Source organism: Macaca thibetana, chromosome 9 (assembly GCF_024542745.1).
Source record: "Macaca thibetana thibetana isolate TM-01 chromosome 9, ASM2454274v1, whole genome shotgun sequence".
In the NCBI taxonomy this organism is placed as follows: Eukaryota; Metazoa; Chordata; class Mammalia; order Primates; family Cercopithecidae; genus Macaca; species Macaca thibetana.
This window is the reverse complement of record NC_065586.1, coordinates 116961330-116976769: the sequence shown is the minus strand read 5'-3', so window position 1 is coordinate 116976769 and position 15440 is coordinate 116961330. Positions and strand designations below refer to the sequence as shown.

Sequence of the window (15440 nt, the reverse complement as noted above, 5' to 3'; positions counted from 1 at the left end):
GAATAGATTTTTCACAGAAAGATCTTAAAACTTACACTAATACACATACTATTTGAAAAACACTTTCCTAAGCTTTTATACACATGGGAATTTATACTTTTTGAGATTCAGAAGGTTTAATATAGCTGATCCTCAAATAAGCAATCTAGCAGAGCTCATTAACCAGGGTTATCCGTTTTTCATTACACAGTTTTGTTTTTGTTTTGTCTCTCATATTAAATAAACCCTGATGAGAGAGTAAAGTATGATGGTTAACTGCGGTTTCTGCAATTAAAGAAACCTGGGCTCAAGCCCTGGCTCTTCCTTATACTCTTGGATGAATCACTTGCCCACACTAAATCTGTGTTTTCATCTCTTTAAAATGGGAAGAGTAGAAAATCTATTTGTTGGAGATTAAATGGGAAAACATAAAGCACTTAGCACAGTAATTGGCACAAAGTAAGCACTTGGTTAACTATTAGTATCCTGTTATCACTACAATTAACAGTTTACAGTTATTATTCCTAAAGCTTTTCATGGTCTCAGGTAGTATGTCTGAAGTTTAAATGGAAGGGACATGGACATACATGAAAAAGCTTCAGTCTCTGTAGTGTTTTTATAAGTTAAGCAAGAAAAGTGAACAGTCTATATGGACAATCACTTTTGCACTGCACATGATTTAAAAATTAATGAATTCATACAAAGAAAGAGGGTGGAAGTAAAAATGCTGGGCAAATTCCAATATTATCTTATTTGCTGAATAAAACTCCAGAAATCTTTTGCAAAACTATTCTAGAAAAACACATTGTACAGTTATTTACATCTATCATCTATTTTATAATAATACCTTCTGGCACTGAGAAAGTAAATTACTAAAATTTTTCAATTAACAGAACTTCATAATAATCAAATGATTTCTATAATCTGAAAGTTTTAACAGTGCTGAACCTATGATCTAATGCACTAGGGGCACTACAAGAATTAATTCCATAGTTGAACTCTTTATCTTTATTGGTGACACTCTAGACAAACCTTTAGGCACTTATATTTTTACTTTGTTATACTAAATTCAGTAAATGATACTGACTACATACCAATACAGCTTATTCTACAATGGAAATCTCAGACCTTGCCATAGCTCTTATTATATAGCTATCCCAAGAAGTAATTTTCCCCAAGAAATTAAAAAAATCCTAATTGACAAATCAGGAACACTGACATAATACATACATGCACATATGAAGCACACTGCTGAATCCTAATTAAAATCTATTAATGGTGAAATATTAATAGTTTCTAAAGCAAAAATTAAACATTTATCTGCATTATATAAACCTGGACAGATATACAGACAATTGAATCATAAAAATCAAATCGCTTTCAAAACAGAGGCACAGAAAAAAACAGAAGGGTACTACCAAACAGTAATACCCAAATGAGTCTTTAACACTGAGAAGTCAGCCATGTTAGCCACAGAATAAACATGGTGAGGCTTTCACTACAAATCACATGTTAATAGACTTGGGGAGAAAGCCAGAAGCCAGCCAATAGCATCTTAAGAAGAAATGTTGAGTTTCAAACAAATACACGGTTTTTCAAAAGTTTTGGAGAAATGTATTTTAATCATGTGTACTTAATAGCAAACTAAATTTTGTTTTTTCTCTATGCTGTAAAGAAAATTAGGTTCATCACATTACTATGAAATCAATGTGACAGCAAGTTGAAACCCAGAATAAATTTTTCTACCTATAACATACAAATACACAATTTCAAACCAAAAGGCAAACCTTAATTTATAGGGACCATAGACACTTTAAATAATATTTGATATATAACTCTTAGCAAAAGAAGAATCCTGCTGTTATTAAACTATTAACCCTGACTATACTTTTAGTCAATAAAGACCCAACGAAAACTGACATGACCTAGAGACTGGGGTGGTCCAATTACAGACAAGGAGCCTGGGATTCAGCACTGCAGGGATGAGCCTCCTGATAGTTCAGCGACGAATGGACAGCGTCAGAGACTCGACTGTCCAGTCTCAGGTGGAAGAAGACTTAGCGTTCCAATTCAATATAAGATGGTTGGAATAAAAGGACAGAAAAAAATTTTTGTTTAAAGTTCCAGGATGAGTATTTACACAGTTTCACTTAGCCTCTGACTCCTTTTAAAGCATCCTAAAAGAGAATAAAGGAACTTCTAGAAACTAGAAAACCTAAACATCTTATAAAGTGAGTTAAAAAAAGACCAGGTCAAATACTCACCAACAGCCAGCAGTGGCTGATACATCTTGATGTTTTTTGTGGTCAACGGTGGACACATACGGATAGCAAACTGTGGTGCAGGCAGTCCTGAGAGCAGTCCCGTCAGCAAGAACTTGAGGTGCACTTCCCGCAGAATTGAACCTCTGGGATGTTCTTCCCCAGCAATTGCACTTTGCCCTGATTTGTAATAAAAATAACAAATATATTAACTATACTGTATGCAGATCTTAAAAAGCTAAAGAAAATTTTCAGTAGAAATGTTCTTCAGGTCTAAAAGTATAATGTAGTACACTACTGGCTGGAGTTATTAGGGACACAATGACTCCATACCTGGTTATAGGACTTAAATTGCATCGACTAACACATCAAAGGATAGATTACTCCCGAGTCCTGCTATCCAGAATACAGGGACCTATGTATTCTAAGAGACACTGTTTCAGTCAATATTCCTGGTATTAAAGCACTACACAGGCTTCAGAAGAAAGCAAGATAACTTGCATTAGAGAACAGCTTCTTCAGACTGAACTACTGTACTGCATTCTCATTTTACTGCCTTTTGAAAGGGTTACTTTTCAATCTGATGTACTCTGTAAAGTACATACAAAATTGGTATTTATGAAAAACAGGTTTATAACTCATTCATAATTTCTAATAAGAAACCTTAATGTGTCAGTGTAATTACAAAACATAAGCTTTATAAGTCAATATAAAATAAATGCAAATATATATTCATAAATCATGTGTATAATATATAAGCCATCACTGTCAATAGTTAAGACTTCAATGGCATATTTCCCAAACACCATTTGTACTTAGGTTAGCAAGTCTCAAACTAAAAAGATGACTCCAATAAAAATCATTCTAACAAAATCTAAATATAAACAGTACAATAAAATCAAGACTGTTCATTAAAAAGGTATACAAATTTCCTTCCTATAAACCACTATAGAATATTGGGATTAACCTGCCAAAAATAGAAAGAATATGCATGTATATACATATACGTCTACATACACATAAACACAAACATGTATATAGTGTGAAAGGAAAAATGTAAATAAGTAGGTGGTGAATATAACCTTTTGAAGCTGTAAAGTTGTTTTAATAATGTTATTTTAAAATCCACAAAATATATAGAAAAAATAGCATTTTAATCCTATTAAAATGATCCCTTAGGATTAGCCACATACTCAATACCAATCTCTCTGCCTAACTTTGGTTGAAAAAGATGGAGGCTGGGCATGGTGGCTCACACCTGTGATTCCAGCACTTTGGGAGGCTGAGGCGGGCAGATCATGAGGTCAGAAGATCGAGACCATCCTGGCCAACATGGTGAAACCCTTCTCTACTAAAAATACAAAAATTAGCTGGGGGCGGTGGTGCACACCTGTAATCCTAGCTACTTGCCAGGCTGAGGCAGGAGAATCGCTTGAACCCAGGAGGCAGAGGTTGCAGTGAGCTGAGATTCGCCATTGCACTCCAGCCTGGTGACAGAGTGAGACTCTGTCTCAAAAAAATAAAATAAAATAAAAAATTAAAAAAGATGGAATATGAAGGAATAGGAAGCTTAACAGGTAAGGGCCACACATACATATGTTGGCTTTGAGTTGACTCCCAGGGAATGCCACATTTTTCTTCAAGTATTTTCCATCAGAGGTAATTCATAATGTAGGGCAGATTAGGCCTTAATAAGTATCAGCATTTATCCAGTGAATATAAATCAGCCTCTGTATTTACCTGAATTGCTTTCAATTATCACTAAGAACACAGTGAATTTCAAATTAAAAGTTCAAATTAAAATGTTTTCAAGTATGAAGCTTTACTTAACACTTTAAAATCAACTACATTGTCAAGAACTGCTATACAACCTGTATCCATTTGTCTCTTAAAAATGTAATTTATATCACTTAGACACCTAAATAGCATAAAATTTCAAACTTCTATGGGCTCCATATAACTGATTAGTGCTGTTCTCGTGTGTGTTTATAATTCTTTTCACTTTAAGTTTTCATATTAAGAGTAGAAAAGGTGAATTAACTAAAAAAATTGTGTTACCGATAAAACAAATTTTGCAAAACAAGTATTGTTCAGGCTTCCCCATATGGATTTATGTCTGGTAGAATAGATACCAGAGAGAAAGAATTTTAAATATAATAGTAAGTATCACTGAACAAAACAATTTCATAACTGGCAGAAATCATGAAAAAACTGAGGCCTAGAGATGGATGACGGTCTTGCCCAAGATGACAGTGGAGCTGTCAGGACCAGAGGCCATTGCTAAGGAGCAGGCTCCGGAGCCAGGATTACCTGGGTCACACTTTGGCTCTTCCTGTGTGACTGTGTGGTTTAAAGCTTTAATCTCTCTGGGCCCCAGTTCTTATATATATCAAATGGAGATGATATTACTTACAATGCAAAGTTGTAGCAAGGTAATACATAGAATATTTAGCACAGCACTTAACACAGTATTAAGTACCCAATAAATGTGATCTGATTAATGTAATTAATAATGTAATGCTTTTTTTTTTTTTCTTTGAGACTGAGTCTCGCTCTGTCGTGAGTGCAGACTGGAGTGCAGTGGTGCAATCTTGGCTCACTGCAACCTCCGCCTCCCAGGTTCAAGCAATCTCCTTCCTCAGCCTCCCGAGTAGCTGGGACCACAGGCACGTGCCGCCACACCTGGCTAATTCTTGTATTTTTAGTAGAGACAGGTTTCACTATGTTGGTCAGGCTGGTCTCGAACTCCTGACCTCAGGTGATCTGCCCGCCTCGGCCTCCAGAAGCTCTGGGATTACAGGAGTGAGCCACCACGCCCGGCCAATGCTCCTTCTAGTACATCACCTATCTAGCGTTTCAACAACAACAATAAAACCCTCCTTGGTTCATTCCAAGCTGAGGAACCAGCAAACAGCAAGGTCCTGAGTTGGCATGGCATAATAGCTCAGCATTGGCTCTAGGTCCAAAATCCAGATGCCTAATGTCATTGCTTTCATTTATATCAGTCTCTCATGAATGAACGTCTTCTATTTCTAACAACTATAATGCAAACCTATGCTACTTCAGGCACTTTTCCACTTAAGTATTTTAAACCCCACTGATTTATTTAGGAAAGAATGATTCCATGTTCTAGTTTTCTCAAGCATTAACTTTTTTGACTTTAAAATAATTACAAGTGAGTGATTCTATTAATTTTGCCCTTCAGAAAGAATACTTAACATGGAGTTAGAGGGGAAAAAAGCTTACCAATCATGTTATCTAAGGAAAGGTCTGGGAGTTTGTTCTGTAGCACTCCTACAGGAATTCCACAGAAAGACACTGGTGAATATAAAGGTGACACACCAGAACTACTGCAAAGACATAATAATTAGAAGGTTTTACATATTTAAAATCTGTATTACATATTAGGAATTCAAATTATTAAGTGCAGATCATGGCATTCTATTTTTATATTATTCATTCATCTTACCCATAGGTGAAATAGCTCTAGCAGATTTACATAATTCCCCAATAATCTAAAGCCTTAATTATTACCTTAAAAATATTTTTATAGAAAACCAGCCCTCCCATTTTTATGATTATGGAAATTTTTTATAAAACAGAAAAAAAAAAAACCAAAACCATGATCCTGTTGAATTTACCTGTTCCGCATATTTCGATTACAAACTGCAGACTTGAGTTCCCATATCATGACCCTGCCATCACTCACTATGAGGGCGGCTGCATTCTCATTGACAGGACAGCATACCATACTGAAGGGACGGACGGTTTTTGTCACCCTGATTGCATCACACTGGCTTCGTAAATCATAGGTAAGCTCCTGAACTGGATCTGGATCTTCACAGAAAATTGTTTTAAATATGAGAAAGTAGCCATATCAATACCACTACTGTTTGTTTTAATTTAAATAAAACCTCAACTAAATTTGGGTATCACTCCTTCATGAATGCAATGTCAAGCATGGCTTCACTTTTTACAATTACTATTAAATTTTTTCTGAATATAAAGATAATTCACTTAATGACTGTACTAAGTTTAATCTCCAAAATAACAACTATAATCAAGATATCTTGTTTTTCAATATTTTTAAAATAAAGACAATGCTTTGAAAAAGGATCAACAGTGATATATAATTAATGAATAAATTTCCATCATAATTTGTAGTAGTCTATAAGCCTGAAAATAACTGTACTTTCCAAAAGATGTGAAAATCACTTTGATCTTTATACAGTATATAATTTCACAAAAACATTATTTCCATTCTCCAAGATAAGACTGACTTGACCACTGAGACTTAGTAACTTCTGTCACTTTATAATGGAAGTTCTTACAGCCAACAAGTCAAGGGGGTATAATAATAAAGGCACACAAGGTTGAACATGCACTGAAAAAACATTCCAGAAGATAATATCTACTTGGCTCATGGACATGATCAAGCAATACAAAATTTTACTCTCTTTGATGTATACAGGAGGCGCACTGTTTTAACATCAAGAGATTAATCTTGGGCTTATACTTTTTGATGTCTTTATTATAACCATGTTTTAAACTTCCTCAAGGCAAGGAGTATCATTAACTCTATGCCTTGGCTGGTATTTGCCACATCAAGCTTTATAAAATAATTTTGAAGAAAAAGATAACATTATTGTGAGACAGAAACTTACCTGGTTCCTCATTTGAAGTGGTGAAAATGTTATTATAAGATCTTCGAACACGTAAAGTTATACAACCATTTTCATGTAGACAAAATAAACCATCACGTTGAAAGCAGGGTATCACCTTTAAATAGACGATTTATTTATTTTTTAAAACACAATAGATTAATAAAGTATATACTGTGAAACTCAAACTCATATTTAGGTAATATGGGTGAAAGAAAAAAAAAAGAAACAAAAATAGACAAATCTCCAAACTTTAAAACTAAATGTACATTTAAAATATCCATTTATAATCCTAAAATAATTTGCCTTTATCCATGTAACTTAAATAGTTCAATAAATATCTCAGGATCAGTCACAATTTCTAGGATAAATCAAACCAATCAAAAGTACAGAAAAAAACTCAATCTAAAATCAATCTAAAATAGTGTTGTTAGTCTTTCAATAAATCGAAAAAAGAAAGTGGAGAACTGAAGACAAGACTTATGCGAGATTATGGCCTTCTTTTAATATAACACTCTTAATAATTTTGGGTAATATAATTTATGAATTGTAGATACCTGTAAAAACGGAACTCCTGTGCGTTCTATTGCAATCACACCCACTGTCTGATTCACCTCAAGGTCAAGGATTAAAATCTCTCGAGGATAGAGCAACAACATGTGATTCCTTTTTGAAGGCAGGTATGCCAACTGAAGGCAATCATTGAGAGTTATGAATTCAGCACTGAAAAAAGTAAACATTTACTTGGGTCAAAGACTTCATTTATAGGAGAGCTAATAAAAGATTTAATTTTGTACTTTACACATAAAAATTGACAATAAAAATGCACAACTCTTGCCTGAAATGACCAACATGGGTTGGCATCCAAAACTTAGACCTCTACTATGTACCAAAATCCAAGCAATAATAATATTGTATAGGATGGGTAGAAATGTCAGTGTTTCTAAGTTTTTGAAATATTAAAAGTAAAGTAGTATAATATTTTTAAGTCTATACAAGACATTGTAAATGATGATATAATAATAGCTGGCATGGATAAGATAGTTTTATTTTACTTTTACTTTGTCATTAAAAGTACTAGACAAACTGTTAAAATCAAGACTCAGGATGAAAACATCAACATTTAGGGTAATTAGGGCCCCTGGACCAGGAGTTACTGGACTATCTGTATGGCTTTGGGTAAGTAACTTCCCCTTGGCTGCCTTCATTCACTTTTAAGCTATCTTAAATCTTTTTTGAGACAAAGTTTCACTTATATTACAGCATTTTCTTGTGTGTAAATAAAACAGGTCAAACTACAAGGATTTTAAGAGACTGTTAGGGTCTGAAAAATCATTTTAATAATTTGTGATTGATTTGTGATTGCCACATACATTTAATCACCTTTTCTATATCAAATATATTTCAATAGGAATAGACATACAATTACGTACTATTTTCATTTTACATACTAATTTTATTAAAAGGCTTTGAAATTTAAAATAAAGTTAGTTTACAAGACTAGAAAGAGGCATTTTTATTGCATTAAAATCCTGACTGCCATGTCCTAGTTAGGTGAGCTTGAGTAACTGTATTTAAATTGGTGTGGGACTCAGTTTTCCTTATTTGTAAAATGGGAATATTACTACTGCCAGAATTGTAGTAAGAGTACATGAATTAATAGATGTGAAAGCACCCAGAGCAGTTCTACTTGAAGAAATAATGTATTTCCCCAATAATTCATATCAGAGAAAACTTAAGAAATATAAAACTAACTTATAAAACTATTCAGACTGCCAAATAATTTCTTGTTTATGAGAGGGAATACCTAAAAATAGAAAATTCTCTTAAGATACTTAAGAAGTAATCTTAAGTCATTTTGGCACAGGGTGAGAGATAAATCAACTGGTGAGCTTAACCAGCCTATGGTTTAATAGATAAAAGTAATACTTACACACGTGCAAAATGTATTTGTAGAGCTATTTGTACCACATATTTTTCAAGTAGTTACTTACCAAGCCTAGAGAGAGTAATCTTGGCATACTAAAAATAAAGGCTATCTGAAAATGAATGCCAAAACAAACAAAAAAGCCTGCCAAAGCAATAATATACAGATTATAGCTATAGGAAAAAGAAAGAAACCTATTTCGAATACATCAAATTACTTAAAATAAACTTTTATTCAGTTGTAATTTCTTAAGCAATAACAGCCGACATCTTCTAAATAAATTACTAAGTATCAATGGCATTATATGTTTACTTACATTATCGGATCTATTGATCTTTAAAACAACCCTACGAAATACTTTAAAGCGTTACATTAGAGACTGGGAGAGAGAAATTTGAGTAAGATTAAGGTAGTTTCTCAGAGTCACATAGCTACAGCTTCCCCCAGAGCCTTGACTCTTACCCAGGATGGGAGACATCTTTACCTGCATAAGAAAAACACTCCGATTTTACTGCTTAATGAGAATGCACAGCACTTAAGTCAGGAAAATATATTTAAAATGAGTATCCAGCTTTTGTGCCCAAATTTTTAATGCATTCAATGACCCAAACTTCAGGATCATCACGATTTTCACAAGTAAAAATCAGAATTCAAAAATTTTAATTTATAAAAGTTAGTGGGGAAGTTGAGCACAGTTAGTGGAAACAAAGCCAATGTTAAATGCTGAGTCTCCTCTTAGGGCAGGGAACAAAATAAATATGTTTTTCCTCTAATAAATTCAAAATTAGAAATGAGAAAAAGTGAGATTAAAAAAAAATCAGTCTTTGTACATCTCCAAAGATGATGCTTTCATATAGGATAAGTAGATCAATGTTGTTATTTTACACTTGTAACTTACCTAGGTTTCTCTTGAGTGATTAAAATTTTTACTTTATTTAGAGCTTTCTTGGCACCTGTGGCTGTGGCCAGCTTGTTGTGAGCTGGGCTAGAGTGTGGGCTGGATATGTAAACTTTTTTCCCAGGGCCTGAGGGAGGCTTGGATGGGGAGAAGTCTGAGATGAAAACAATGCCCTCGCTGGTGAGCACTATATTGAGAAAAGCAAAACTCTGATTAAAGTTTAATCAAGTTTAGCATACAGTTTTATTCCAAGACAATTTTGAGAGCAATATAATGATAATTTTAATAATATATAACTGGCAATGTTACGCAGTCATAACATAATGGGAATGTTCTCCAAGTTGAAGAGAAACAGGTGGTCCATTACAATTCATCAGAGGCCTCCAAGCTTGGCATTCTAAATTATTCTTATATTAAAAAGATAACATAAGGTTATTGGCAGAAAGAACAAGTGTTTGTTCTTGTAAATAAATTCAGTGCATGGACTTTCATTAAAAATCTTTCCTTATTATCCCAAGCACTTTGGGAGGCAGAGGCGATCATGAAGTCAGGAGTTAGAGACCAGCCTGATCAACACGGTGAAACCCCATTTCTACTAAAAATACAAAAATTAGCCAAGTGTGGTGGCACACACCTGTAATCCCAGCAACTCAGGAAAGTGAGGCAGGAGAATCGCTTGAACTGGGAGGCGGAGGTTGCAGTGAGCTGAGATAGCACCACTGCACTCCAGACCAGGTGACAAAGCGAGACTCCATCTCAAAAAAAAACAAAAAACAAAGAACAAAAAAAAACTTTTACATATCCCATAACTTTAAAAAAAAAAAAAAGCCATACTTAAGATGCTCTGCATATCACAATTAGCTAAGTTCAAATATTTGATTTGATGATACCAAATTTTTATCCTGAGCTACTCAGTCTAAATATATTTCCTTTTTCTTCTCAAGCATCAGATCAAACCTTGAGATGATTAAAGAATATTATTTTCCCTTAATATTTAGAAAAAAAAGTAGTGGACCCACAGTGACTTACTAAGTGTACATGAAACAAAAATAGTCAAGGAAGGAGCACTATATTTAGCAATACAAATTATGCCTTTTTATGACTGAAAAAATGATCTCCCTCAACAAGGGACCAATACTGGAAGATATGAGCAGAAAAACCTTACTACCCTGGGTCCCGGCCCTTAGCAAGGCTTCTCTAAGCACAGGGAACAAGGGCGCATTCAAGAGTTATGACAGCCCTAGCAGCACATTCGATCTGACTAAACCAAAGGTGTTAGGTCAGCTGACACTCTGAAACACACAATGCTTTCATCAACCAAACTGCAGAGATGTAAAGAGCTGATGCAATCAAGTTAGATGAAAGTCTTGCTGCCTTTTCAGGTTCCAGAACTCATCCTTCAAGGTCCCCTTTGCCTCCCTTCCTTTGTGATGCCTTCCTTCCCTGACTCTGCCAACTGGGCCAGCCCTCCTAGGTGTTTCCCCAGCACTGCACCTAAGTGAGTAAACTGGTGACCGAGTGAGTGTATGTATGCACACGTTCATAAACATCTATATACGTAAAAGCCTAAACACACTGTAGCATATTTATACAGCCACATTTCCCATGTTGTTATAATTTCGACTTGTCTGCCTTTCTTTTCCTCCTTTAACACATGCAGACACACACATGCCCCTCAATGAAAGTTGATGGGTAAAATAATTTTGAGTCATTCAAATCCAGGAAAAACATTCCTTACCATAGCTAATTTCCTTACCTCCTTCACATTTCTGATCATTATCAAAGTGAAGCCTACTTTGACCACTTTATCTCATACAACTTGCATGCCCTCATCTCCCATTCTTCTGCATCCCCTTTATCCTGTCTTTATATCACCTGTCACCTCTTACTACACTAGAATTTATTAATTCATTGTGTTCATAGTTTATGATATGACTTCTTCTCACTAGAATGCAAACTCTGTGAAGGCTCCTGCCTTCTGGGTTCCAAGACATCTTGGTTCCCAGAAGAGTAGTAATAGCGCAAGAAATATCTGTGGGATGATTAAATATTTTCTAAACAATTTAGCCATAAAAATATCTAAAGCAAATCTCATTTTTAGACCATTAGCTCAGGAAAACATTAAAAGCATATTAGCAAAAACTACCTCTGCAAGAAAAAATTTGCTTAGGCTTATTTCTTCTTTACATGCATCTGTTTATGGCACTCAAAATGAATGGCATGAATTAGTACAACTTTTTAAAAAGCAAGAACTTAACTTGGCCACAGACTGAATGAAACCCTTGATTCAAGTTATTTAAATGTTCTTAGAAAAACTAATTAAGTCTGGAGTGTCAAAGTAACTCTCTGTCCCTGGCTAGTCTAATACCATTTACAAATTCAACACAGAGAAGGTGTAGCTTGCTGATTTAAATTTTTAATTATCACATTTGCAAATGATTGAGTATATGTATTAGGAGCTGCAGATATATGGACTAGACACGCTTCTCCACTTCGCTCAGTCATTTTAACATTATAGATGTATAATGTGTGTGTCTATATCTCATGTACATAGCATTACTATATTATAAATATCTCAACTCGTTTTCCGCAAACAACTGTTACTCACAAGTTAAATGTGAGGGATCAAAAGGGTCAAAAGAAAAAGAAAGAATGTTATCTGCGTAGCTCTTCTTCCATAGTTTGGTGCCAGTGTCTGCATTCCAGAGCACAATGTAATTTGGTGGGTGGATAGCAAGCAGTAAATCACGGGAAGCATCTTGATTCCACAACCACTGAACATCTGGAAAGACCAGATAAAGAAAGGCAAAATTCAGAAACCACACTCTCCAAAATCCTTGGCTAACTTGTCCTTGATGTTTAGTTTTTAAAATATAATCCTTAAAAACTTAACTACCGGCCCCAAATGTGACGTGTGTGTGTGTGTGTGTGTGTGTGTGTGTGTGTGTCAGTCAAGATTCCAGGAAAAAAAAAAACTTATTTTATATAAAAATAAGTTGTCTGGTTAAAATCTCAAGGTCAAAATTTTGAAGTAATCAAAAGGCAATTTGCCCTAATCATTACTTAAAACTATAAAATCAATATGAAACTCTCCTAGCCACAACCAAGATGTCAGACTTTCCTAATGTTTCTGTGGAATTACTTAATGGAACTTTACAGTTTTTCATGGTTTTTCAAAAAATAAACAGAATATGTAAAGATCCAGTTCAGTACCTAGTACACAGTTAAGTATTTAATAAATATTTTTAAAATAGTCATTTAAAAAATTCATTCAGTCAACAGAGCCACTAGAGGACTTGAGTCTAAAGAATACTGTACTGGTTTTAGGTCAGTAACATGAAATAAGCAAACAAGCAATCTATATGAAAATGAGAATAAAATTTTGTTCATCTCTGTTAATGAACAAATTACTTAATGTAGAGTAAGCACTGATGGCTAGTTCCTAACAGCAGTGGCCAACTTGCCTTATATTGTAGCTTAGATTATAAGATTGTAACACTTAATTTTTCTTATCATGCTTGACTGAGGCTGATATTGAAATTAATGAGTTTTACCAAAGCACAAATCAGTTGAGATTTGAAGAAATATGCCTAGAAGTTTATTATAATAAGGAAAGAAAGCCAGATTTAGATCAGTAGAATAGGCAAAACACAATCAAGAGCTAACTTGGAATTGATAAAATTAAATCAATGGGGGAAAACTCCCAAAACCAAAAAACCACTCCAAGAGTAAGTATATCAATATGCCCACTTGGCTGAGCAGACTTTCCTCACCCTGGATGGGCTTGGCATGCTCTTGGATCTCACACTGAGCTACTCCTGCTGCTACATCCCAGACGATGATCTTCCCATTGACATCAGCAGAAGCTAAGCGCAAGCAATATGGTGAGCCAATGTTATGGTGATAGTTTTCCCTGGCCCATTTAACCTAGTATCAAGAAGAAATCAAATCAAGTAAATACTTGCACTGGATGAAACGGAACATAATTTTCACAAAACATCAACCAGAACCCATATTACATTTATATTATATAAATATTTAGCAAGAATAAACAGAAAACTGGTTTTCATTTTGAAGGCAGCATTTTTATTACTTTGGTATATATTTTTAACTGCAGTTAAAAAATTGTTTTTTAACACATCACAATGCTCCTGCTTTAAAATATGAAAAATGATTCACAGCCTTAATATTTTGGGAAACTTAGGTTAAAACCCCAGGATGCCTTGGAAATCAGTTTTCCTAAAATCTAATTTATGACAAAATACCTAAAATCATATTTAGCAGAATGTTTTTTCTGTATTCTAGTCTCCTAACTAAAAGGGGACAACTTAGAAACACAAAAACCTTGCAGAGGGAAAGTTAGGAGAAGGCAAATGTAAACAAAAAACTCTAGCTGTCTCCCTCTTTCACAAAACATTAAGTTTTCCTCTAAAAAATATATGTATATGCTTCATGTCTCTAGCAACAATATTAAGAAAAGAATTTTTAAAATAAAGAAACACAAGAACTCCAGGGCAAATCTGATTAAATTCTTGAACAATGAATACTGACAGAGTAAGGGATAAATTTCATAGTCCTCACTAGGAGTCAGGTGTTCCCTGGTCACTACCACCCCTCTCTTCTCAGTATCCTGTTTATTTTCTTCAAAGAATTAACTACACAATTTGTACTTATTTTATTTACATTTTATTTACATTCTTTTTGCCTGTTCATGAGTCCATCAACTGTCAGTTCCATAGGGCAGACCATGTAGTCTCTGTTCACATTTCTATTCTCAGACTTAGTACAGTGTCCAAAGCTCCGCTTAATAAGTAGATTTAAATACCACAAATCTATAAATATATACAAATGTATATATCTATACACGTGTATAGAGATAAATACACTCATATATAATGCTAAGGTAGGAAAGTAAGCCAACCAGTTGCAGTAGTATTCATGAAAAAGATGGAAACAGCGTTTTCTGAAAATGAGTGTGAAGGTTTTCCTGGAATAGATCTTTTGCTCAGGCAAAAATTTTTAAATGAAGTGTGTATGTGTATATATGCATATGTATGTGTGTATGCATATTTGTATGTGTATATGTTTGAATATGTATCAGTTCGTAGGTATAGAATGTGTATGAATAGAATATGTATAGTGTATATATGTGTATACAGTCAATTCTAGTTATTTATAGATTCTGTATTTGTCCATTTACCTACTCACTAAAATTTGCAACCTCAAAATCAATACTTGCAGTGCTTTTGTGGACAAGTGCAGAATGGTGAAAAAATGTCACCCAACATACATGTGCGTTCCCAGCTAAAGTCAAACAAGAATTCTTGCTTTAGCTTTTACAATTGCAAAACAAGTGTTCATGTCATGATTTATTTAGTACCACATTTTTCACATTTTTGTTCTTTTTGCTGGTGATTTAACTATCTAAATAGGTCCCCAAGCATAGTGCTTCTACTGTTTCTAAGTATGAGAAGTTGTGATGTGTCTTACAAAAAATACATATATATGTGATAAGCTTTGCTCAGGCATGTGTTGTTGGCTATGAGTTCAATGTTAATGGATCAATCGACATATTAAATAATACGTCTTTAAATGGAAACACACATAAAGCAAGGTTATGTATTGATCAGTTGATGAAAATGTTGTGACCAGAGCCTCACAAGAACCTAACCCCTAGGAGCAAACAAAGTTTCAGTATTCACTAATTCGGTGTA

The 15440-nt window shown here is 34.3% G+C and overlaps 1 protein-coding gene across 1 annotated transcript in view; it reads right to left on the bottom strand.

Moving 5' to 3' along the window:
* WDR11 (WD repeat domain 11) overlaps positions 1-15440 on the bottom strand; it is a 55815-nt gene that overhangs the window by 34438 nt on the left and 5937 nt on the right. The window contains exons 3-10 of the mRNA XM_050803927.1: positions 13500-13653; positions 12335-12508; positions 9727-9913; positions 7459-7624; positions 6905-7019; positions 5882-6077; positions 5487-5590; positions 2244-2420 (exon numbers count right to left, since the gene is read on the bottom strand). Coding sequence (XP_050659884.1) covers positions 2244-2420; positions 5487-5590; positions 5882-6077; positions 6905-7019; positions 7459-7624; positions 9727-9913; positions 12335-12508; positions 13500-13653 — 1273 coding nt within the window. The remainder of the gene's footprint in view (positions 1-2243; positions 2421-5486; positions 5591-5881; positions 6078-6904; positions 7020-7458; positions 7625-9726; positions 9914-12334; positions 12509-13499; positions 13654-15440) is intronic.